This window comes from Oxyura jamaicensis, assembly GCF_011077185.1.
Source record: "Oxyura jamaicensis isolate SHBP4307 breed ruddy duck chromosome 18 unlocalized genomic scaffold, BPBGC_Ojam_1.0 oxy18_random_OJ166, whole genome shotgun sequence".
NCBI classification, from domain to species: domain Eukaryota; kingdom Metazoa; phylum Chordata; class Aves; order Anseriformes; family Anatidae; genus Oxyura; species Oxyura jamaicensis.
Window position 1 is genome coordinate 45,875 of NW_023304480.1, and position 23,619 is coordinate 69,493.

General features: G+C 68.0%; 3 protein-coding genes across 4 annotated transcripts; 1 reads left to right on the forward strand and 2 right to left on the reverse strand.

The window, feature by feature from the left end:
- The first annotated feature begins 26 nt into the window (after positions 1–26).
- On the forward strand, positions 27–2,277 carry MCRIP1 (MAPK regulated corepressor interacting protein 1). Its single transcript, XM_035312623.1, has 5 exons — positions 27–128; positions 221–267; positions 342–460; positions 556–654; positions 781–2,277. Exons 2-5 carry the CDS (start codon positions 260–262, stop codon positions 843–845), a joined length of 291 nt encoding a protein of 96 aa, XP_035168514.1. The 5' UTR covers positions 27–128; positions 221–259; the 3' UTR covers positions 846–2,277.
- Positions 2,278–6,640: 4,363 nt separating this feature from the next.
- On the reverse strand, positions 6,641–15,924 carry GCGR (glucagon receptor). 2 transcript variants are annotated; one of them, XM_035312616.1, is made up of 14 exons: positions 15,748–15,924; positions 9,999–10,158; positions 9,700–9,796; positions 9,464–9,571; positions 9,166–9,287; positions 8,949–9,055; positions 8,722–8,875; positions 8,497–8,617; positions 8,338–8,398; positions 8,037–8,106; positions 7,811–7,899; positions 7,562–7,700; positions 7,403–7,444; positions 6,641–7,321 (listed from the first exon to the last, which is right to left on the reverse strand). In XM_035312616.1, the coding sequence occupies exons 2-14, from the start codon at positions 10,050–10,052 to the stop codon at positions 7,025–7,027; spliced, it is 1,461 nt and encodes a 486-aa protein (XP_035168507.1). In that variant the 5' UTR covers positions 10,053–10,158; positions 15,748–15,924; the 3' UTR covers positions 6,641–7,024. The 2 variants fall into 2 exon arrangements, with proteins under 2 accessions (XP_035168507.1, XP_035168506.1); XM_035312615.1 differs by having other exon boundaries at positions 8,497–8,656; positions 15,748–15,921.
- Positions 15,925–18,735: 2,811 nt separating this feature from the next.
- Positions 18,736–21,015, reverse strand: LOC118158047 (mitochondrial dicarboxylate carrier-like). The gene is made up of 7 exons (XM_035312609.1): positions 20,915–21,015; positions 20,381–20,451; positions 20,187–20,279; positions 19,836–19,913; positions 19,682–19,738; positions 19,160–19,236; positions 18,736–18,874 (listed from the first exon to the last, which is right to left on the reverse strand). Exons 1-6 carry the CDS (start codon positions 20,934–20,936, stop codon positions 19,162–19,164), a joined length of 396 nt encoding a protein of 131 aa, XP_035168500.1. The 5' UTR covers positions 20,937–21,015; the 3' UTR covers positions 18,736–18,874; positions 19,160–19,161.
- Between the last annotated feature and the right edge of the window lie 2,604 nt (positions 21,016–23,619).

A 23,619-nucleotide genomic window follows, 5' to 3' on the forward strand; every position in this document is an offset into this window, starting at 1 on the left:
GGGCGGGGCCGGGGCGGGACGACACGGTGCTGTGGGCGGGGCCCGGTCGGCGGGGGCGGGGCCGCGCCTGCGCGCTGCGGCGCTTCCGTGGCGGCCCGAGGGCGAGCGGAGGCGGGAGCCGGGCCCAGGTGAGGGGCGCGCGTTGCCATGGCGACGGGCGGCGGGCGGCCCGCGGCCTAGCCCCGGCCCGGCCTGGCCGCCCTCTCCTTTCTCCCCGCAGCCGCGCCGAGCCGAGCCGCGCCGCCGCACGGACGACGCCATGGCCAGGTGAGCTCCGCCCCGGGCCGGCCCCGGGCCCCGCCGCGGCCCGGCCCGGTTTGAGCCCCGCGCTTCGCTTTCAGCTCCCCCGTGTCCCGCGTGGTGTACAACGGCAAGCGGAGCGGCGGGCCGCGCTCCCCCGGCGCCGGCGGCGAGCTCTTCACGCCGGCCCACGAGGAGAACGTGCGCTTCATCTACGAGGGTGAGCGGCGGCGCGGGGCCCCCCCGGCGGCCGGTGCCCCCCCCCCCCCGTTGGGCGGTGCCCGCGGCGAGCCGCCCCTCTCGGTGTCCCCGCAGCCTGGCAGTGCGTGGAGCGCGACCTGCGCAGCCAGATGGGCGCCGAGCGCGGCCTGGTCGAGGAGTACGTGGAGAAGATGCCGAACCCCAGCCTCAAAGGTGAGCGCCGGAGCGCCCCCCGCCGGCTGCTGCCAGAGGCGGCGGCGGGGCCCGGCCGGCCGGGGGGGGGGGGCGGCGGCGCGGCCTGTGCCGCCCGAGTGTCTCCCTCCCTTCTCTCCCTGGCAGCGTTCAAACCCGTCGACCTGAGCGATCTGAAGAGGAGGAACGCACAGGATGCGAAGAAGTCCTAAGGCGGGCCCTCGGCGCGGATTGGTTGTCTCCCAAGGTCCTCAAGCAGATTTAATTTGAGATTTTTGTGTTGATTTTCTCCTCTGGTTACTGTACTCTGCCTGTGGAGAGCCGGTCGGCTCTGGGGCTGGCTTCGATGCTACCTGAATTCAAAGATGCTTAGGGGCTCGCCGAAGGCATCCAGAGCCCCTTGTAAAATATTCCAGCCCCTAACCTGCAGCTTTCTCTGGCCTCAAGCTGTCCTCCTCCACTTCATGCTGGGCTCACAGGTCACTTATTCTCCTTCCATCTCTGTCCCTGGTGCGCTGCGTACTCAGGCTTGCTGGGGTCTGGCGTACAGCAGGGCAGAGCCGAGTAGCTGCGTTGTTAGTAGCAGCAGCACTAGTTCTCTGCTCCCTTCTGCGTACCAAAGGCTCACAGTTGCTGGAGCAGGCCAAGGGGAGAATGAAGGAGACTTGGTGCTGACCTTGTGCCTCGAGACAGGTGGCCCCAGTTCAACACCAGGTAGTTCAGCACCTTCTGGCAGCTGGCTGCTGCTGCTTTGGCACACTTTGCCTGTTCCTTGCTCCCTGGTGGGAGGGCTTAATTTGTACCTGGGCTGCTAATGCCTGGGACTCATCAATGCTGCCAAAGCTCTTGGGTCCATATCCGATGCCGGATTTTCCTTGTGCTTAGATTGGGCCAGGTCCCTGCGGTGCTGACGATGAAGCTACTCCTCTCTCCCTGCAGGTGGAGGGAGAGGAGGGCACCAGCACTGGCCCCAGCCCCAAGCATCCTGGAGGTGCTCGGAGGGGGAGCGCTGGGCTGCTCTCAGCTCCCCCCAGCCTCAGTGCGCTTGCAGCAATGCAGAAGGTGGCGGGAGGAGGTTGGGGGGGCTGGCGCTGACTTTGCGGAAAGAAGCTAATTTCCACCCTTATCTGAGCAACGCCTCGCTGTTCTAGCACTAACACGGCTTTCCAGACATGCACCCTTTGGAGAGACCTGGCCTCCACAGCTGGCAGAAGCGTTGCTGCGTGGCAGCTGTGGTGAGCAGGTCTAACTCGCTGCGGGGATTGGCTTCCCTGGCAAGGCTCAGGTTCCTTCTGCCTAATCACCTCTGCGCAAGGGAGAGTGACTGCACCCTCACACCTGTGCGGGCAGAGAGCTTCGTGGCCGCAGGGCTGCTCGGTGTCCCTAGGACATGCGGGGAGCCGTGGGAGCCGCCTGCTGCCTGCCTGAGCTCAGAGAGCTGGTGGGGAGGGGGCTGCTGGGGCTAGGCCCAGCACGAGTGGGCTTCATGGCAGATGCAGGGTGCAGGGGAGTTGTGATTGCTGTTAACTTTCCTTTGTTGAGTCATCGAGCTATACTGTTCCTTTTTTTTCATTTTTTTTTCATTTTTTTTTCTGTTGTCTGTCACTTGAGGAGTGTTGTAAATAAAAGCTTGTGTCCTTTTGAGTCTGCCTCTGTGTGGCTCTGCCTGCTCCTCTCGTTGCACACTGCAGCATCAGTCAGCTCCGGGGCCGCGTCACGCTGCTGCCTGGTGTCCTCCGGGGGCTTCTGTCGGTGGGAGAGCGGCGCGCAGCACGGCACCTGGATGCACCTGGCAGTGCCGGCACCTGGTGCTGGGGAGAGGTTCTCTCGGCCACGTCACCGCTGTGGGCGCTGGACCTGGCCCGCGGGGCTGTGCCCTGCCGAGCCCTCCCTGGGCTGCCAGTGCCCGTGCGGTGCGTGTGCACGCTGCTGTGCCTGCGCGTGCCTGCAGCCTGTCTGGTGTAGTGCCCTTGCTCTTCCCTTTTTTAGAGTTCAGAACTTTTCCTGTTTTGTCACTCAAACCCTGTGCTTCCCGTTTTAGACTTGAGTGCTGACAATAAGCGTCAGGGTTTTCCATGCCCCTTCAGGCCAAGTCCTGAGGACGAGTAATGCAGAGAACAGAAACCACCTCCTTTATTTATTTATTTTCCAGAAGGGGTCTTGCTCCTGCACTTGCTTGGGGCTTTTAATTTCACTGCAGGCATGTAGAGCCTGGCGCTGCGAGCTGGTAGCACAATGCCCTTGGGCTCTGGCAGCCCTCCTGCAAGCCAGCATCCTAGGAGCTGTGTTAGACCAAAGATTTAAATGTTGAGACTATTAATACACTCGTATCCTTTTCCCTCCCCTGCTTTAATGGCATTTAAACTATACTTGGCATTGCTAGAATTTCTCCTCAAGTGCACCTCCGTGCTGCGTAGTGACCCTGTTTACCTCCCATCTCCAAAACATCGCCGAGGAGGGCGCGTGCCGGCTGGGTTGGCCGCGGGGTGCCCAGGCCCTGCTCCACCCCAGGTGCTGCAGGAGGTGCCCTCTGCTGGGAGCGGCAGCGAAAGATTTAGGGTTACTGCCACCACGGCCCGTCTCCCTCGACCTTTCCTGCTGGGTGGGCCTGTTCCTGAAGCTTCTCGGAATTTCAGCAGCGCTTCCAGCTCTTCTCAGGGGCTTGTGTGATGTGCCGGAGGCTGCAGCCCCGTGTCCCGGGAGCACGGCAGCCGAGCGGGGTTGCCCTGGCTCTGTGGGCCCCAGACATGCACGGAGCTGTGTTGTCCTGCACCGTGTGCGTTGTCCTGCACTGTCCTGCCTCGGGTGCCTGCAGGGAAGGCGAGGGGCTCCGCCGGCGGTCTGCTGGGTGCTGCAGGCTGGCCGGTGCGCGCTGGGCGGAGGGAGGCAGGGAGCGCCCGTGCTGGCTCTGGGCTTCTCTGCTCTGCTGACTCTTGCCTGCAGCACGAAGCTGGGCTGTGGCTGCGCCTTCCCCGTCCCACCATCACGGAGCTGAGAGACAGAGCCCGAGGCAAGGCGCGGAGGTCTGCGGGGAGCGTGCGTGTCGGCAGCCGGCGGGTGGGTCTGCCCCATGCCTGCACGTGGGCCCTCGCTGCCCGCGGCGTGCAGAGACCCCGGGCAGCGGCGTGTCACCATCGTCCCCATGGCCACAGGGAGCTGCTGCCCGCTGCCGCGCGGGGCTCCGGCAGCCCAGCCCGACGGCCTCTGCCTTGTTTTTCTCTTGGCTCGAGCGCTGTGAAGCTGGAGGCGCAGCAGTCACTCTGGCAGGCTCTAATGAAATGTCATACAAAAATTATTTTATAAACAGGCGATTTTTATAAAGACTAATAACAAACCGCGGGGATGACCGCGGTGAAACGGCCGAACGGAAGTGTGAGGGTCAGGCGGCGGGGGGAGCCCTGCGAAGGGGTGAGGCCGGAGGCCAGTGAGAGCAGGCTGTTTACCTATAAAAACCGGACCTGGCCATGGTTTATTTTCGCCGTGACTCGGATGCGGTTTTTATCATTAGATTAAGTTGTGGGAGGAGGAGAGGTATGTGTTGTATCATTGAATTAAGTAGTGGGAAGGGAGAATGGTAACGGGCAGAATCTACTTAGAAGACCAATTTGTGGTCTCCAATTACCTTGATGAAGCAGGAGTATTGCTGCGGGCAGGCGGCGGCCAAGCGCCGCGGCCTCGTGGGGCACCGGGGGGATGCCCGCCGTGACCCGGGGTGGAGGGCGCCTCGCAGGTACCGCTCCTGGTTTGCCATTTCTCCCCCCGTCTTCTGTCTCTGCTGCTCCTTCCTCTTCGTAGCAGCGGTGCTCAGCGCCGGTGCTCCCCGGGGTGCTGGGGCCGTGTCTGGGGGCATCGCCCAGCGCCCCGCTGGTGCCGCGGTGGCGGCTGCCGGGGCGCCCGTGGGTGGGCGAGCGGCGCGGGGCCGGCGGCCGGCACAGAACGTCCCCGTCCAGCGCTGCCATGGGAACCCGTGGGCGCCAGCGGCCGCATCGCCGCGCGGCTCTGCCCGCAAATGTCAGGATGTCAGCCCCGTCGGGAGGGGGCTGCGGGTACGGGGGGGGGGCTGCGGGTACGGGACCCGGAGGTGTGCGCAGGGAGAGTGGGTGCGAGAGCATGGGGGTGTGGGGGTGAGCGTGTGGGGGGTGAGCGTGGCTGAGTCCGAGTGTATGCGAGACTGCGTGTGCAGCATGGATGTGTTCAGGTGTGTGTCTGTACTGGGGCTGCGTGTCTGTGTCTGTGAGTGTGAGCGCGTGGGGGGGGGCATGTGTGGGGTGTGAGTGTCACGACCCCGTGCGCACACGGGTGGCACCTCTGGCCACCCGGCTCTGGGGACAGTGGGTGCTGCTGGGTGTCTGCGTTGCTGCAGGCCCCCCCACGGGCTGGGGCTGGCTTGGGGCGGGGGGGGGGGCCGTGGCCACGGTGCAGCCACCGCACGGTGCCAGCGGAATCCTGCTGGCGGGGGGGGTGCCGGGGTCCCTGGGTCCCCAGCGCCGCGGGGCCAGCCTGGCCCCATCGGGGTGTCGCAGTGCCGTGAGGGGATGGCGGGGGGGGGGCAGTGGGGTGTTGCCATGGCAATGCTGGAGCAACAGGCACTGAGCCCGGCGCCGCGTGATGACCATATTTACCTTCCCAGAAACCGCTTCGTGCTCCAGCAATTTGCTTCAATTAGGCTTGTTACCGCGTCAGGAGGCCACGGTGGTGGCCGCAGCCAAGGGGGCGAGCAGCTGGTGTCTGGATAGGGGCTGCCCTGGCTGGCTCAGGACCACAGCTCTGGGTAGGGCTCATCCCCATCCTCACCCCTGTCCTCATCCCCATCCCTGCCCTCCTGCTGCCCTCCCCACGCTGCCCCATGCCACCATTCCCCCCTGGGCACTGCTGCCCCGGCGTCGTGGTTGCGCAGCCCCGGCCGGCCCCTCCATCGCAGCTCAGGCCCCACGACCCCCACTTGGTGCTGGAGTAGCCACACGGCGGGCAAGCAGAGCACGGCTCGGCTGGGGCAGCCAGCAAGTTGTGAAGTAAACAGAGGAAAATTACTGTGTGCTCGGCACGCCGCTGCTGCCGGGAGCCAAGCGCCACGCAGCCGGGGCCCATGCCATGGGCAGGCCCTCCCCACAATGCGCCAGCACCGCGAATGCCCCTGCCCTCGCCGTGCTTGGGGCTCACTCCCGGCAGGCTCAGACAGGGCTGGGGTCAGGGCTGTGTGGGGGGGATGCTTGGCTGGGGGGTCTGTGGGCTGCATGGGGCTGAGGATGGCTGCTGGGGCACGGCACTGAGTGTGGCCCGCTTGGCAAGACCCAGGTGCTGGGTGCACGTGGGTCCTGCAGCGTGCCCGGGGCTCGCAGGGGCATGGAGGCACCTGAAGCCAGCTGTCCATCCCAGTGCCACCCGTGGGCAGGGGGCACCCCCGGCGTGGGGCCGTGACTGCGGCTAATCCCCGCACAAAGCGGTTGTGGTTCCTAAAGCTGCGGCATCCCGGCTTAGCGCTCATGTGCGAGGCACAAGCCTCTTAGGGTGCCGGCCCCCCGCGCTCCTCCACACAGTGGCTGCCTCTGGCCTGACCCATGGGGCCGTGCAGGCGGCACTCCCATGGGTGTGGGGCGCCCCACGGCCCCGTGCCCCACAGCGCTCGTGGTGCTCAGTGCCGGCAGCGGCCACCGCTGGCTTGTGCCGTCTCCCAGGAGAGCGCGGGTGCCCAGGGGGCAGGTCCAAATGATTTAATTAAGGGCTCCTGGCGGTGTGAGGACAGAGCTGATTAGCAGCCAGAGGAGAACGTGTGCTGGTGAGGGGAGGCTGCAGCCCACGGCCCCCTCAGCTCTGCCTCGCTCACCTGCGTGGGGCTGTAGGGCAGGCGGCGTGGCGGCTGCTGGTGCAGCCCAGCTCCCCGCTGCGATGGGCCCTGTCCCGCTCTCAGGGCTGTGCCCATCACCTGGGGGTGCTCAGGGGCACGCTCTGGGGCCGCAGAGTCCATGGTCCCCCCACCCTGTTCCCCACAGACAGGCTCACTCAGAGCTGGCCCTGCAGCCCGGCACGGGCCCACACCTATTTACACAATTACAACAGATAAATTACACCATTGCGCAAAGGGTCTCGCAGGCGCACAAGAGCAGCACCACAGGATGAACCCCCCACCCCCACCCCCCCACGGATCCCCCAGCCCCACAGATCTCCCCTCCGCCCCTGCCCCCTCCCACAGAGGTCCAGGCCCCACTCGCCTGCCCCAGGCGCTTCCACTGTCCCGCGCGACCCCAGCTTGTCGCAGCGTCCTCGCCGGGCAGGCAGGGCCCCGTGCAGCACCCGGGGGGGGCGGCCGGACGGGGAGGCAGGCAGTGGCCACTGCAGCGGGCTCAGTCTGCCGCAGAAGGGCCAGCGCAGCCCTCCCGGTCCATCCACAGGCTCAGAAGTGGCTCTCGGCTGTGGTCTCGGGGAACTCGTAGCAGTGGTGCCGGTCCCCCAGGGCGAGGTGCTCGGCGGTGCCGTGGCCGCTCCTCTCGAGGTAGTGGGTGCCGGGGCGCGAGGCGGCCGGGCTGCGCCCCAGCCCGTTGGCACAGCCGCTCACCAGCTGGTGCTTCTCGCAGGCGCTGCCGGTGCCGTTGCGGGCGCTGGGTGCGTGGCTGTAGGTGTGCTTGTACTCCTCTGCCAGGTCCTTCCCCAGCTTCCAGCGCTGCCACCTCTTCAGCAGCTCTGACTGCACCTGGGGGCGGCCGCCATCAGCCCGGCCCTGAGCCCGCGGCCCCCCAGCCCCCAGCTGCCTACTCCCTGCCCAGCTGCTCACCTCCTTGTTGACGAAGCAGTAGAGAATGGCCACCAGCATCCCCTGGGCAGAAGCAGGAGAGGTGTGAGAGGTGCACAGGTGGTCCCCAGCCCTGGCCCTGGTCCGGTCCCTCCCAGCATGGAGGGTCCCCATGGCCGGTCCCGGCTGAGCTGGGCTCACCTGGAAGGAGCTCAGGAAGAGGTCGAAGAAGAGCTTGACATAGCGCAGGGTGCCCTGGGCGTGCTCGTCCGTGACAAAGGCAAACACAACCTCATGGATGCCCAACAGCGGGATCAGCGTCAGCGTGGACTTGGCCAGCCTGCTTGGCACAGCCCGGGGTCAGGGGCTGTGCACGAGCACTCGCACACGCAGCAGCACGTGCACCGAGCTCAGACAGCGTGCGGGGCTGCGGCTGCACCCAGGGCCCACCTGAACTTGTAGTCGGTGTACCGCATCTGGTGCGCGCGGAGCTTGGAGACGAGGATCTGGATGATGCGGATGAAGATGAAGAAGTTGATCTGCAGCAGAGCAGAGTGAGCCCGTGAGGGTCCAGCGGGGTGGCGGCAGGGACAGGGCGGCCAGCATTGTCCCCTGCCCGGGGCAGCCGTGGAGGCAAAGGGACGAGCAGAGGCAGAGCTGAGGGCTGGAGACTCACCAGGATGGCCAGGAACACAGGGAAGCGAAGGATCCACCAGAAGCCCATGTTGTTGTTGGTGCTCCAGCACCTGTGGAGGAGAGGGATGGGGACTGCTGGGCAGCCCCTGGCCAGGGCGGCTGCTGGAGCCCAGCACGGTGTCGGGAGACCCAGCGCTGCAGCCCAGCACCGTGCTCCCTGCACGTGGGTGGCAGTGCAGAGCCTCCCTGGGGCTGCACCCCCGTGGCATGTCCCACGCACGCCTGCCCATGCCCCACACCCCCGCACGCCCCTTGTGGCGCCGTGCACAGGCTGTACTCACTGGATGTTTTCGTAGAGGAACTTCACAACGACCCAAGGGATGAGAAATAGCATGGGTGCCCCTGGGGAGGAGGCAGGGAGGGGCAGGTGAGGCACGGCACGGGGTCGGGGATGAGGACTGGGCACCAGCCCACTGCAGGCTGCGCCTGCCCGCACTCACCCCAGCCAATGCACAGGTAGAGGGTGAAGTAGCTCCGCTCGGAGAAAACGGCCACCACCAGGAGGTTGTGCAGGTAGATGCCCTCCACCAGCAGCCAGCAGTAGTTGGCCACGGTGCCGTACTGCATGAAGACCGTGGCCGCCCGGCAGCCTGCGGCAGCCTGTGGGCAGGGGTCAGGGGCTGCCGACCGCCTGCGCCCCCGCGCCCCCCCGGCCCCCCGCTCACCTCATCGCTCAGCCAGATGCGCACATTGTAGTCATCGATCTTGTCGCTGTAGTGCGTCTTGAGCAGGGCGTCGATGACCAGCACGGAGACACCCTTCAGGATGAAGGAGGCGAAGAGGTTCATGTGGATGTAGTTCCTCATGCAGTGCAGCTTGCTGGGGAGGCAGGGGCCCGCCGTCAGTGCTCGTGCCCCGCACGGTCCCTGCCCGCCCCTGCCCGTGCCCCTACCTGAAGCCCAGCAGCACGGCCAGGGCGAGCAGCAGCGCGCACAGCGACACCGAGTAGCCTACTGTGTACATCACCTTGAAGCTGCCGTAGGTCTTGGCGAATTTTTCCTGGAGAGACAAGGAGCGGGTGAGGGCAGGGTGCGGAGCTGCAGCAGCACGGGGCGGGGGGGGGGGGGGGGGGGGGGGGCTGCCCCCCGCCCCCTGCCAGCCCTGCCCACCTGCGCCTCCAGGTCCTCGGCGTCGATCTGGCACTGCGTGGCATCCCGCAGGGACTGCCCCTTGGGGCCCGTCACCCACTCCCCGTCTGGCCCGCAAGTCTTGAAGACGTACCTGTGCTTCACTGCGCGGAGAGGAGGGACACGGGGCTGCTGCGGGCCCCCAGCCGCGGCCGGGCTCAGCGCACCAGCCCAGGGGAGGTGGCCTGGAGCCGCGTGCGCACAGCAGACGAGCACCCACGCACAGAGGTGTGCGCACCCTGCCCCACACGCCTGGCCCTGCCCCACGCCCTGCCCTTACCTTTCTGGTACCAGGGCAGGAACCAGGGGCAGGAGACGTTGATGGTGGTGTTGGGCAGCGCGTCGGGCCAGCAGGAGAACTTGTCAAAGGTTCGGTTACAGACCAGCTCTGCGGAGGGGTGGGATGTGGTGGGGCTTTCCAGCCTGACCCACAGAGGGTCCCCCACTGTTCCCCTGTGCCCGCCCTCTTGGGGTCCCCGTCCCGACCGGGACAGCACGTGGGGCACCCGCTCTCACCTGTGGGTGTGGGCATCTGGCTCATGTTGCGGTGGCATTCCTCTTTGTAGGCCTTCCAGTTCTCAAAGACGGAATCTGTGATCTGGGCGGAGGGGCCCTGGGGACAGCAGAGAAGTCACCGGGGCTGGGCAGGGGCAGGCGGCCACTGGCCCCAGGGTTCAAGGATGGCTGTGGGCAGGCATGGGCTGATGTGCTGCGCCGTGCCGTGCTGTCCCGTGCCCTGTGGGCAGCAGGGCTGGGCAGTGGCTGCTGCACAGCATGGCGTGCTAAGGGGATGCTTGGGGGGTCCCTGTCCTTACCTGGCAGCAGAGCAGCAGCAGCAGGAGGAGGGCGAGGAGTCGTGGCTGGGACATCCCTTCGCTGGGCCACAAGCTGCATAGGGAGCGGGGGGCCTGGCTTCCTACTGGCCCTCGGGGGCTCCTCTGCCCTGGGGGTGAGGGCCCTGGTGCCTGGGTGACCCTGAACGAGAGGATGGGTCATGGGGACATGTGGTGGGACCTGCCCCAGGGCACAACCCAGGGATGTGCTGCAGGGTGCAGGGAGCCAGCTGCCATACTCGTGGCCCCGTCCTCTGCCAGCCCACCTGCCTCTAACTTTCATCTGCTTGTTTGTGCACTTTCCCATCAGACTTCAGCCCTTGAGCACCTGCCATTTCCTACCCAGGATGTCTTTGTGACAGTGGCCAAGTCACCCCTCTGCCTTCCTAGAGCAAACCAAGCAGCCAGCGTGCCTTGGGCTGGCGTTTTCACCAGCCTTGAGCAACAGGAGCACAGCCACACGCAGGATGTGGCATCCCCTCCCTCCCACACCCCCTGCACGAGGTGCGTGTTCATCCTCCCCACAGCCACAGCCTCCCTGACACACACCCACTCACAGACGTGGGCCAGCCCCCTCCCCATGTTGGTGTTGGTGCTCAGCTGTGCGATGGAGCTGATCCCTGAGAGCCCAGGATCTCAAGAGGCAGCCCCTCTCCTGAGCTGCCCCCCTTCCCCTCTACCCCATGATGCTGTGGCTCTCAGCATCACTGATTCTGGATCTACACCCAGGGGTTTGGCTGCCTGTGGAGGTGGCCTGGCCCCTGGGACAGCCCTGGGACAGCCACGGTGCCCAGAGCCAGCTCAGCCCATGGCTGGGGTACCCCGGCTCTCGCCCCATGGGTCCCCTGGCCTCAGCACCCGCGGGGTTTTGAGGTGGCCATGGAGGTGGCGGAGCCCGCTCCGGCAGGGACGCTGCCAGCCCCGGGGTGGTTAACCATTAACCCACAGGGATCCCCGGCTCACGGGGCTGCCGTGGCCCCAGACCAGCTCTGCTGCTGGCTGCATCGCTCCCAACACGGTGCCTCATCTGACACGGTGCCTGGGAGCTCACACACAAAGCCCGGTGCACGAGGAGCCGTAATTCTCTCCATCCACCCTAAGCCGGTTATGGCTCTCCTGAGCAGGATTCCAGCCCCTCCGACAAGGGGCCGTTCTGGTGGCAGCCCCACGGCGTGGCCCTGGGGGATGAGGGCAGCTGAGGCGGGGGCAGTGCCGCGGCCACTGCAGATGCTGCGGCATCGCCGAGCCCCGGCCTCCCCCAGCAGCAGCAGGAGCGCCGCGCTCCCCGGCCAGCCGCTGCTCCCAGGGCTCGCCGCGCTGCTCGTGCCTATTTTTATCCCTGGGAAAGTCGTGCTTCCTCCGTGCAGACCCACTTGCCATGTCGCAACGGCTGACTGAGAAGCTCATTAATCAGCCCGTGGCGCTCCAGATGCGGCGTGGGGAGCTGGACCTGCCGGCTCGCTGCCTTATTTAGGCAGCCCAGGACAGACGGCGCGGCCGCCGGGGACAGACGGACCTCGCTGGGTGGGCTCTGGCAGCAGGGACCTCCTCCGGTGGGTGCCCAACAACCACCTGCGTGCACCACATCCCCGTCCCTGCCACGCCGGCGGCCCCACACAGCATCCCCTCCTGCCCCATCCTGCGTGGCCCCGTGGGAACCTCCGGGTGCCCGGCCCTGCCCCGAGCATCCCCACTCTGGGAGGCAGCGCTCCGCCGGGGCATCGCGGGCCAGCAGCGACGTGCTGCCCATGCGGTCCCTCTCCGGGCTGGGCCGGCAGCTCTGGGGCAGAGGTGTCTCTATTTTTAGCTGCCTGCAGTGGGATTTGGTGGTGGGGAGGCCTCTGCCCTAGACTCCCCTCCCTGGCTGGCAGCCGGTCCCCAGGCCCCGGGGCCGTGCTGTGGCCAAGCTGGGCAGACTGCACTGGGTGAGGGGTTCTGGCGCTCGGGGCTGGTCACGCTCCTCCGGCACGGGGCCCCCACCGCACCCTGGCCCTGCAGTGGGCCCTGCCCAGGCCCTTTGCCCCAGCTGCCCATGGAGCCGCGCTGACCCCGCTCCCCTCTGGCTGCGGAGCAGGGGGACCCCACCGTTCGGTCGCCCCACGCTGCGGCTTCTAGCCGGCACACAGGCGTGCCGAGGGAACCAAGGGTTGGTTGTCCTGGCTCTGCAGGGTTAGGGAGTCTTTCAGGAGGGGCAACAGCCCCACGGGGACAGCAGAGCAGGGTCCGATGTGGCTCTGGCACCAAGCACCTCCCAGGAACTGGCTCTGGTGCCCACGGTGCTTGGCTCAGTTTTTCCTGCTGGATGCACCGCAGCCCGTGGGGCCGTGAGGCTCCCTTGCCCTGTCCTTCGCTGATGGCGGCAGCCCCACAGGACAGACCCGTCTCCTCGCCACCGGCTCCCTTTATTCACTGGCTCCTGACAATGTGTTCCCCAGCACCTGACGTCCCACCTGGGCCAGGCCCTGTGGGTGCCCGTTGTGCTGAGCCGTGGGCACCAGGCACCTGCTGTTCAGGTGGGTGCATCTGCCGGGGGCCGCAGCGCTCCGGAACAGGCTGTGCAGGGGACTTTTGCCCCATGTTGGCGTTGGGCAATGCAGCGTGTCCCTGTGTCACGGCCCTGCGGCTGCTGACCCCCGCGGAGGCCAGGCAGCAAACACTCAGCACAGCAGTGGGGAGGTTTTGTGCCTGCGACTGGAGAGGAGGGAAGAGGGATCCGGCTCTGGAGGAGGCTGCACACCTGGGGATTTTGTCCCCCAACCCGCGGGTGAGCAGCCCCTGCCGCTGGCCTGACACCATCCTGCACACCCCTCGCCTCTCCTGGGGCTGCCATCACATGGACAAGGCAACGAGCCCCACATCTGGGATCGCTGCGGCTCGTTGCTACATGGATCAATGGCTTGGTGAAGACTCCATGGGGACACTCATGGGCATCTGCAACGTGACCTGGCAGCGCTCTGGCACAGCCGCAGCCCCGCACAAGTGCCGAGGAGGTTGGCGCAGCCGGCAGAAGCCTGGTCCCTCCACATGGCTCTTGCGCCCCCGGCCCCAGGGGCTGGGGTCAGAGCACGGCTTTCTGAGAGCTCAGGAGGCGGCGGTGGGGGCTGCTGCCCTCCAGGCGCAGGGATTAGCCCCCAGTGCGCTAATGCAGCGCTTTCCACGGCTGGCTTGGCTTTGAGCTCCAAGCTACAAGCCAGCACAGCAGGGGCTTCGGCACTTGGCAGGGGAGGGGACGGTGGAAGGCCAGGGCTGATGCAACGCCAGCATGAGCCTGGCCCTGCCGACTGCTCCTCTTTCCTCCCAGGACTGCAGCGAGCAGGACAAGCGGTGGCCAGGGATGGCTGCGGTGGGGAGGTGCAGGTGGGCAGTCCCGCTCCCTGTGCTGCCCCTGTCTGCCCCTGCCCCGAGCTCTGGGACGCCTCCTGCTCCCCACCTGCGACCCACAACTGCTCCAGCCCCCACCTCCTAAGTTCAGTGGCGGAGGAACAGCTGAGCTGCCCGGAGCACCTCGCACGCCACAAGACCACGGCTCGTTTGCACAGAGCAGCAAGGCTGTGAAACACCGAGCGGCGGCACACCGAGAGAGCCGACGTCATGAGGCACCAACAGCGCTGGGGTCTGTGTCGCTTTGGACCAAGAAAACCTAAACCAGCCCTGACAGCATTTTCGTCAACAGAAACACGAGATGCAAGCAAATGTTTTTGGCCCCTGTGCCTTTGGGATGAACGCTGTTTGCATCACCTGCAGCACTGAAGGAGAAGGGGAAGGGCATCTCCCAGCACGAGAGGAGTGGTCTGCAGGTGCAGCCGGGAAGGGGTCAGATAAACCTGCTGCCCGGGGCTCTGGCAGAGGGGCTGCTGTGCCTTGCAGCCTTGCAGCGCTCCGGCTTTAGCTCAGGGAAACGGGTTTGTCTTGTTCATCACACCGCGTGAGCGGGGATGTGAAAAACCCATGCAGCACAGGAGGACAGCGTGAGAGACGCAGCGGGTGACACGTGTGGTTAACGTGTCACAGGGGAAGCACAGGACTGGGAAAAGCTTAGGAAAAGGTCAGTGCAGACAGGCGTGTGTGCGTGTGCCTGCACCGGGAGCTCAGCACCCGCCTCCCCAGCCCAGCTCATGGCACAGATGAGCACTGCGGCCATCCCAGCGCTGGGGGTCTGGGTGTCTCGGTGGGGAGTGACACACAGCGCCTGCAGCAGCCCCGTCCCGGGAGGGTCCCCCTATCCCAAGGCAGCGCCCGGTGTGGTGGTGGTGCGGGGCTGCAGGCAGCGCTCCTGCCGGACAGCAGCCGGTGCCTGCTGCTCCCGGCCAAGCTCCCCAGGCTCCCCGGACCAGGACAGACAGACCCCAGCACACAGCCCTTCCAAGGCCCTGGGGCCCTGCTCGTGGGGGACGCAGGACTGGGCAGGATATGCTGGAGGAGCACAGGGGGACATGGGCAGTCCCACCCCTCCTGCTGCCGGCTTCCCAGCCCCTGCTTCTGCCTGTGCCTGGCACAGAGCGGTGCACGGAGCAGAGCTGTGCTCCGCAGCTGGTCTCAGCACTGCACTGCTGCTCAGGGCTTGCGGTCACATTTTTTCATTAACTATTTTTAATCCATATTTTGCCTCTTCGCCGCTCAGCCTTTTTTCTCTTCCCCTCTCCAGGCAACAGAACAAAAAAATCTGCATCACAGTGTGTGGAAAGGAGTGAGGATTGGTGGGAAGGACGGGAGCTCGCAGCTGGGGCGGCACTAACATGACGAGGAGGGGTACTGCAGGCCCTGGATTCTCCTGCGGATGCACAGATAAAGCCGAGGAAATCACAGGGGCAACAGCTGAACTCGTCATGGGTCAGAACACCCACAGTGCGTGCTGCTGAGTGCTGTGTGGGGTAAGGCAGGCGCATTACAGGGTGTGCAGCAAGGCACTGGGAGGACACAGGGCTTGGCCAGTGCTGGCTGGGCAGCCGCAGCCGCCCGTCCTCTGTCCTCTGTGCCTGAGCCAGCCCGGCACCGGCATGCCCTGCTCTCCCTTGTCACCCCAGGGAGCAGGTGGGCTGGGAAGCACAGCACTGGGCAGAGGTGAGCCCTGCTGCTGCTTTGGAGATGCGCATGCAACTACAAGGCCGGCAAGGTCACATACCCGACATGTCCTGGTTAAACAAAGCCATTTACCAACACCGTGTTGACACAGCAGAGCTCGGGACAGAGTCACAAAGGGCACTCGCAGCGGGCCCCTGCGGCACCCGGGGAGCCTGGGGAGTGCTTTGAAGGGGGTGAAGCGTCCCCGGCTTCGGTGCCGCCAAGAAAGCAGCGCACTGCCATACCTTCCGCGGGGAGAACAGCGGGCACCGCGCTGCCCAGGGCTGCTCGGGGAGATGCTCCCACTGCGCCCGAGCCCGGCTGGTGCCGCTTGCCCGGGGAGCACGGAGGCCACGCCAGCGCCGGGTGCCCGGCGGCAGAGCCCTTCCCGGGGGTTGGAGGCTCCGGAGAGGGCCCGGCTCCGCGGGACGCCCCCGGGACCGGACCCCTCGCCCAGGGGCTCAGCCCCGCCGGGGCAGGCCGCCGGCACCGGGCGGCTCGGGGAGCTGCGGCTGCGGAGCGCCGGGGCTCGAGCAGCGGCCCCGGAGCCGAGCGGCCCCGGCCCGGGTCCAGAGCCACGCGTCAGGGTGCGCGGTGTCCGCGGTGCTGTCCGGGCGCCCCGAGACCGCGGGGATGGGCGCTCGCCTCCCTCCCCCCGCCTACCCCGTACCTGTCGGGGCTGCGCTGGCGGCGGATCCCTTGCGCATCTCGGTGCTGGCGGGGGCCGGGGCCGGGACCGGGACCGGTGCGCTCGGCCGCTCCGGCGAAAACTTTTGGCGGAGCCGCGGCGACGGCGGCGGTGGCGGCTCGGGGGGGAGGGACCGGCGCGGGGGGAGGGACCGCGGGCGAGGAGCCGCTTCCCGCCGCCCCGCTCCTCCCGCTGGCACGGGGAGGGGAGCGGGAGACGGCCCCGTGCCCCCGGCCCGGTGCCCCTCGGACCGGGTGCTCGGCGCTGCACAGGGCGCGGCGCTGCCGCGGGGCTCCTCCAGCACCGGTGAGAGCGCCCGGGAGCTGTGAGCGCCCGCGCTTGCCGCTGCCGTCGGTCTCCGGTGCCCGCTCCGCTCCTCCCCGGTGCCGACCACCCCGAGACCGGCCGCTGGAGCGGCGGGGCAGGGCGGGGGCAGCTGGGCGCGCACCGGCCTCGGGGGGGAGGGATGAGGCCGCCCGCGCCTCCGCCGGTACAGCTCCCGCCGGGAGGTGCCCCGTGGATGCTTCCCCGGCCTCAGCCGCGGTGGCCGGGCCCGCCGGTCCCCCCGGCCCTCCCGCGGTCCCCAGCGGGTTCCTCGGCACCGCCCGGTGTCCCCGTCGCAGCTCTGTCAGGAGGTGAGGCCCCCCGGCCCCCGGCTCCGGTGCCCGCGGCTGGCAGCTCCTTCCCGCGGGAGCGGGGCTGGCCCCCTCGGGGCCCGGGCGAGCCTCCGCCGGGCGGCCGGGAGCTGCCGCCACCCTCTCGTTCCGGCCACCGCTGGCGGTGACGGGTCCGTCTTTGCCTCGCGCCGTCCTGCTGGAGCCCGGTCCGGTAACCACGTCCCGCAGCGCAGCCTCCCCCCCCCGCACCCCCGAGCGCCCGGGGCCGGGGGCCGGAGCGTGGTCGGGGCTCACCGCGCGTTTGCCTTCGGCCGCCCGCTGCGATCTGTGCGGGGTGCGGGGGCCCGGGGCCTCCTCGAGCCCCCCAGGCCTGGGGGCTGTGGGGGGGAGAGGACCGGGGCGGGCGGGGGGCACCGGGCGCCCCTCCGGGGGCTGAGCCCGGGGCAGAGGCCGGGCCGGGAGCGGCGGCAGGAGCCCAAAGCGCCGCCAGCCCCCGCCAGCCCCCGGCCTCCCTCCCGCTTTGTGGTGCGCGGAGCGGGGCCGAGCACCGACGGGAGGCGCCCCCGGGACCCGCGACGGAGGCTCCGCGCCTCTAGCTGCGCCTGGCGCACGGAGTCCGGCGGCGGGAGGGCACCGGGGGGCGGGAGGGCACCGGGTGGGTCTCGCCGCTCCCGGTAGGGCCCCGCGGGGCAAATCCCCCCCCTCCCGCCCGGCGCCAGCCTCTTGGCGGGGGGGGGGGGGGGGGGGGCGCGGAGCGGCCCCCGGAAGCGGTGCCGGGAGGAGCGGGGGCCCGGCTCGCCCCTCGCTCACCTGCCCGCGGCTCTCGCACGGGGCCGGGCACGGGAACAAAGCGGCGGCTCCAGCCGCATCGTTAGGCTTCGTTAAGGTGACGAGCTTTCACTTCGCCGCCGTCCCGGGCTGGCTCCGTGCCGGCTCCGCGCCGCCCGCTGAGCCCAATTAGTGGCAGCCGGGGCGCGCTGCCGCGAGCAGGCAGAGACAGAGGCAGAGGCCGCCCTCGGCACGGCTCTGCCCGGGAGCCCCCCCCCGTTCAGCTGAGACCGGGCACGGCACGGCCGGGGCCCAGCCCGCGGCTCCCCCTGCGCGGGGCTGGGTCACGGAGCCGGTGAGACCCCGCGCGGGGGGGGGGGGGGGGGGGGGGGGGGGAACGAGCATTGCACTCCCACCGCCACAAACCCGAGCCCTCCTGCTGCAGGAGGGGGCACAGAACCCCCCGCCCTCTCCCTGTGAGCAGGATGCCCGTTCCCGTGTTTGTTCCGCTGTTTATTTATCATACATTAAGGTCACAGATATTCCAGTTCTTTGATCCCTCAGAGCCACCCTGTGCAGGGCTGCTCGCGGCAGAGGGCTGGTGCCCGCAGCCCCCGTGCAGGGGTGAGGTGGCTGCCAGGCAGGGAGGGTGCGCGGGAGGCACGCGGGGCTGGCTCTGCCCCGGCCGCAGTGTGAGGGACAGCGGGGCTGGCGAGGCTGCAGAGGCGCTGGACGGATGCCGGATGCTGTCAGGGGGTCCACGGGCACGCAGCGCCCAGCCCGGGGTAGGGCAGGGGCTGGCAGCGGTGCGGTCACCGACACGGCCCCAGCAGGACAGCACGGCCGAGTGGCTGCCCCGCGCCCCCCCGCGCCCGTTCTGTCGTCATTGGTATAAGGCACAATCCCTGAAGAGCGCAGCGGCCGTCGGGCGCTGGCGAGTTTTGGCTGAGCGGACGCAGGGGGTGTGGGGAGGCCGGGAAGCGGAGCAGCAGTGAGAGGAGGCAGAGGCCGGCCTGCGTGAGGCCAGCAGAGGAGCACGGGGGGGGCAGAGGCACCAAAGAGGGGACGGTGCCTCGTGCTAAACCTGTGTCCCCCCCCTTGCTGCTTGCAGGAGAGGCTGGGAGCAACGAGCCCTGGCACTGCGGCCCTGCACAGGCCCTGGCTGCAGCGTTGTCACAAGCAGAAGGGGCCCCCACCCAGGCAGAGGCACAGGGCTGCTCCCCATCCGCCCCGGGACAAGGCCGTCCGGCCCCAGGGAGGGCGCGGGGGCAGAGCTGAGGGCCCCTTGCTGAGCCCGCCTCTCCAGCCAGCTCTGGGGGGAGGCAGGGGCCGACCTGGTGGCCAGCGGGCAGTGGGAAGATGAAGAAGAAAAAAAAAAAAAAAAAGCAGAGTGCAGAGGGGACAAGGCCTAAGGACAGCCCAGAGGTAATGGAGGTGCTGAGAAGAGGGGGGAGTGAGGAAAGGGCAGCCTGGGACTGGCTGGCCACAGGCCCTGGCAAGGCACGGGAGTGGGGATGAGGGGAGTGGGAACAGCCCTGCCCGGACAGCAGGGAAGGGTTCTGGGATCTCGGTGGTGAGACCTGCACGCTCACCCCCAGGGCGAGGCAGGGTCCAGCCCTCCCTCAGGTGACCACTTTGATCCCAAAGTATTTGCGCAGCTGTTCCAGGAAGACAAAGGTGAGGACGGTGTGAGGAATGAGCCGAATGGCAGCGGGAACGAAGCCCTGGAACAGGACAGTGAGAAAAGAGTCAGCACGTGCCTGGCCTCGGGCTTCCCTGTCGGAGCCAAGGGTGCCCAGCAGCCCAACCCCTGGGGAGCAGCCCGAACTTGCAAGCATGTGGGAGAGGCTGGCTGGGCATGCAGCACGAGCCCCAAGCAGCCGGGGCCTTGGTGGCAGGCACGAGGCTGCCAGAGCAGCAAGGGAGGCACCGCAGCCATCGCTGTGCACGCAGATGTCAGCAGCATGCATGAGCCCCTCTGCCCGCAAACACATCAGTGCTGGCATCACCACTACGAAGGCAGAATCTCGGTAGAAGCCAGGGTCAGATCCCACAGCCCCCGTTTCAGAAGGGGAATGGACGCTGCCTGGGGAAGATGAGCAGACAGGCTGTAACGGGGAGTGCCTGACTGGCCACAGCTGGAAGAAACCTCGGATTTGAAACCCCACTTCAGGGGCCCTCCCAGGAGTGAGATGAGCACACGGGTGGCTGCACCCAGCCCAGCACATCGGGCCCAAGAACCGACCAGTGTCTGCAAAGGTCAACAAGTGCTGGAGCATTGCTGCCAGGACCCGCATTCCTGTTTGGAACCCGAACAAGAGCAACAGTGGAGCTGCTGCAAAACCCGGACCCAGGCAGCAAACCCAACGGAGGCCACGGCTCGCAATGCTCCAGGGCCAGGACAGCCTGGCGCAGGCAGCAGTCGGACTGCAGGTGGCAGAGCCCTGGAAGCTCTGGCTCCAGAACCACTCTGAGCGCTAACTCTGCTCCCAGCCTCCCCACAGGCCGACCCACGCACCCCGGGGAGGTACCTTGTAGAAAGCGAGGGGCCCGAGCTTGGCAGTCTCCATGGCACAGTGGGTGACACCCTGGGGCGAGAGGGAGAGGTGACAAGGTGCCCGGCAGCAGAGGCCGCCGCGCCGAGGGGACGGGACCAGCAGCCAGGCGGGCAGGACGGGCACTCACCCGGTACTCGCCCTGGGAGTTCATGAGGCGCGTCTTGAGCACGTCCAGGGGCTGGCACAGGAATGTGGCGCATCCGCCCTGCGGAGAGGCAGCGAGGGGTCACCAGCTCCAGCTGGCAGAGCAGAGCCAGCCGCTGGCTGCTGGCATGGCCCATGTCACTGGGGAGAGGGCCAGGCCTGCAGCCTAGCCTGGGTCCACATCCACGCTGGGAGCTGCACAGGAGCCTCAGCACTGAGCCCAGCTTCATCAGCGCCCTGAAACGCAGCTCTGGCAGCCGTGCCCAGGGTCCTGAGCCCAGCTGCGGGCAAACCCCGTCCCAGCCCAGCCTCCCCTCCACCCAGCCCTGCTCACAGCAATGAAGCTGGCCAGAAAGTGAGTGAAGATGTTGTCTGACAGCAACCCAGTCGTGAGAACCAGCTGCTTGGCTTGGTCATAACAGGAAAGCTGCAAAGACATGGCGTGTTAGTGACACAGCCCTCTCCTTGCTGTGCCAGGGTCTGCCCCATCCCTCCCCAGGCACCTGCTGCCCAACAGAGCTGTCCTACCTGCCCAACAGTGACTAGGGCCCCTCGACTGGATGCCATCGTAGCTCCTGAGAACAGTTTCTTCAAGCCCTCTGTGGACAGACAGCGATCAGCACAGTCCTGGGGCATTACTCACACTCCCTTCCCCGCGAATCTGTCCCCTAAATCTCATGTGTTAAGTGCTGTTGGTATGTCACAACAGCAAGTACCCCGGGCCCCCAGGCAAGGAGCCTCCTTCAGAACAGCGCCTTCTCCTCCCTGCCATTCATTCCCCCCCCCCACCTCCTCCAGCTCCGTGCTTTGTACCAGCAGCTCCCGGCTGGCAGCCCTTCCACACGGGCAGGCTGCCACGTCCCGCCCTGCCCGCACCAGATGTCGGGGAGATGCTGGCCCTGCACAGCCCTCAGCTCACCGGCCCCGCTGGCCCTGTGGCCACCGTCTGTCCCCTCTCCCTCCCCACGCTGAGCGAGCACCCACAGAGCAATGTGCCCGTGGGCTGCTCCTGTTGATGGAGGAGGCCCCGGGCCCTCCCCCCCCCGGCTGGCATGGCCTCACCTTCCCGGAGGACGCGGTACATGCCATCCAGGGCATGGGAATAGCTGCAAGGGGCGAGAGGCGAAGGCGTCAGGGTCACGGACTCCCAAAGCCCCCCATCCGCTGGCTCCCCACAGCTCCCGACTGCCGCTGGTGCAGCGCTGCCTCCCCGCGGCCCCCCCGCACATCCCCCCCGGCCCGGCCCCCCAGCGTAGCCCCCCACCCCAGGGCACCCCCCCCACCTTTTTCCCCCGGGGGGGGGGGGGTTTTTGTGGTGTTTTTTGGTGCGCTGAGGGGGAGGGGGGGGGGGGGTGGGGGGGGGGGCAGCGCCAGCCCACCCCACGGCAGCGGGCCGGGCAGGCCCCCACTCAGGGCTGCGGGGGGAGGCCCAGCGGAGGTCCCGCGGCATCTCTGTCCCAAGGGACGAGAAACCTGCCCCAGGCCTGCGCCTCCGGGGGCCCCGTGTGCCGGGCCCTGCGCGGGGCTGTCCCGCTGAAGGGCAGGAGCAGCATTCGTCCTGCCAGACACACACATCTCCACTGGGACCAGGCCAGGGACCACTGGGGGCCGGGGCAGGAGAGAAGCCAGGCACGGGCAGCAGCCCAGCGTCCCAGCTGCAAGCACCCAACATCCCTCACCAGCAGCACCGCAGACGCCGGCAGAACTGACCTGACGTTCACCATGTCTGCCGGGGTCCCCACAAAGCCGCCGGTGAAACCTGCGGCCAAAGGAGAGCTGGGGTCGGGGCTCCTCCGGCCAGAGGGAGCCGGGGCCGAGGGTCCCTCCTCCTCGCTCACCTCCCACTGCACCCAGGAGCACTTTTTGGTAGAAGGGGGGAGGCCCCTGGCTGCCCTGGCCCAAGCGGTCCCTCGCAGTCTCATAGATGGCGAAGCGAGTCAAGGAGTACGTCATCTGCAGGAGAGAACGAGCCGCCGTGCCCTGCTGGGCACCTGCCTGCCCCGGCGCCATGCTCAGGGCAGCCCGGGGGCTCTGGTGAGGCCGGGAGGGCAGCGCGGTGCCGTGCACGCCGGGGCACGGCGGCACTCACCTGCCGGCACAGCGAGGCGCTGAGCCCGTTGTACAGGGCCAGGAAGCCGTCGGTGCGGACCACGCGCAGAGCCATCCCCATCATGCGCATCTTCACCTCCTGCTGCGTCTGCAGGTGGACCTGGGGGAGAGCCTGGCAGCGTCAGCGCACCAGCCCCGCACCGCCAGAGCCCGGCCTCCATGGGATGGGCAGAAACGGGTGGGAGCCCCCCTGGGCAGCCTGGCGCAGCAGGCAGGGCAGCTCTCAGGGCAGCTCTCGGTGCTGGCCAGGGGAACTCCTCAGCACCCGCGCAGGAGCTTCCCTGCAAACAGCACTAGCTCCGGGCTCCCCACGCCCAAGCAGTGCTTGGAACCTTTCCGGGCCCAGCCCAGAAGCACAGGGATGGAGACGCAGGAGAAGGCGGAGTGCCGAGGCACCTGCCGGCAGTCCCTCCCTCCCACAAGGCCGCCCAGCTTGTGTAGCCTCAAGAACATGTCCTGAGACAAAGTCGTGGTGCCCAGACGTCCAAGAAAAGCCTTGGAATGCCCCAGCGAGGGGGAGGACCCAGGAGCACGTGAGCAACCGGCGCAGGTTTGGTCGGAGGGAACCAGACAGGACTGCTGAATTTGTGACCTCCTGCTGCCCTCCATTCTCGCCACACAAGCCAGCAGGCCTCCAGAAATAGCTTCCTCCTCCTCCCCAGCCTCAGGAGCGGCACTGGCAGAAGACAGCCCCGCGGTGCTGCTCTGGGCTGCTCCCTGCCACCGCCAGCTGCAGCCCCAGCACTTCCCACCAGCAGCGGCAGGCGGAGAGCAGGGCAGCCCCGGGCTGGCTGCAGCAGAGCCCTGGTGCGCAGGAGCTGCGCCGGCCCCTGCCGGAGCACGTCCTGAACGCACCCACGAGCTCCGTGCTGCAGATCGCATGTGGGTCAGAGGCCCCAGGAGACCAAACTAAAGCAAACACAGGGCCCCGGTGGGGGCCAGGCCTGGCTCCCCTTACAGACGCCCCGCTGCAGCCGGGGCGTGGGACACACAGCAGGACAGTGGGAGCGTGGCCTCCATCTCCTGCACGTGCAGTAAGGGGCCCTGCCTTCGAGCCTGGCCAGCGGGTTTGGGATCTCAGGGACCAGAGCTGGCGGTGTCACGGAGCTGGGTGAGAGCTGCGGGCAGCCCCGGGGCAGCGGGGCCCGGTGGGCAGGTCGGAGCCCCACGGTCAGCACCGCAGGGCAGGCGGGGGCCGCACGGTGCCAGCTCCGAGGACCCCAGAGGGGCACGAGCGGCCTCTGGCCGGGCTGGGTGGGGCCTCCGAGGGGCCAAGGTCCGCAGGCATGGAGAAGCGCCCTTGGCCCCCTGCCCGCCAGGATCAGAGGTCTCCTCCGCGCCTGGCACCGGCCCCGTGGCCGGAGTCCTGGTCCAAAGGCGGCTCCGCGCTCAGCACCCAGGTGCGAATGCCCTGGGGCAGCCGGTGCCGGCACAGGCCGCTCCCAGCCTCGGCCAAGGGGAGCCCCGGGGGCAGGTGTCAGGGGGACCCGGCCCAAGCCCCTCCGGGCGCGCCGGAGCCAGGCCTGCGGGGGCACCGGAGGGGGCACCGGGGGGGGCACCGGGGGGGGCACGGGGGGCTGCGCCCGCCCCGACCCCGCGCGGGGTCCAGGTCACGGCTGCGCCCGGCACCGGGGGGACGCCGCGGCCGGCGGTCGTTC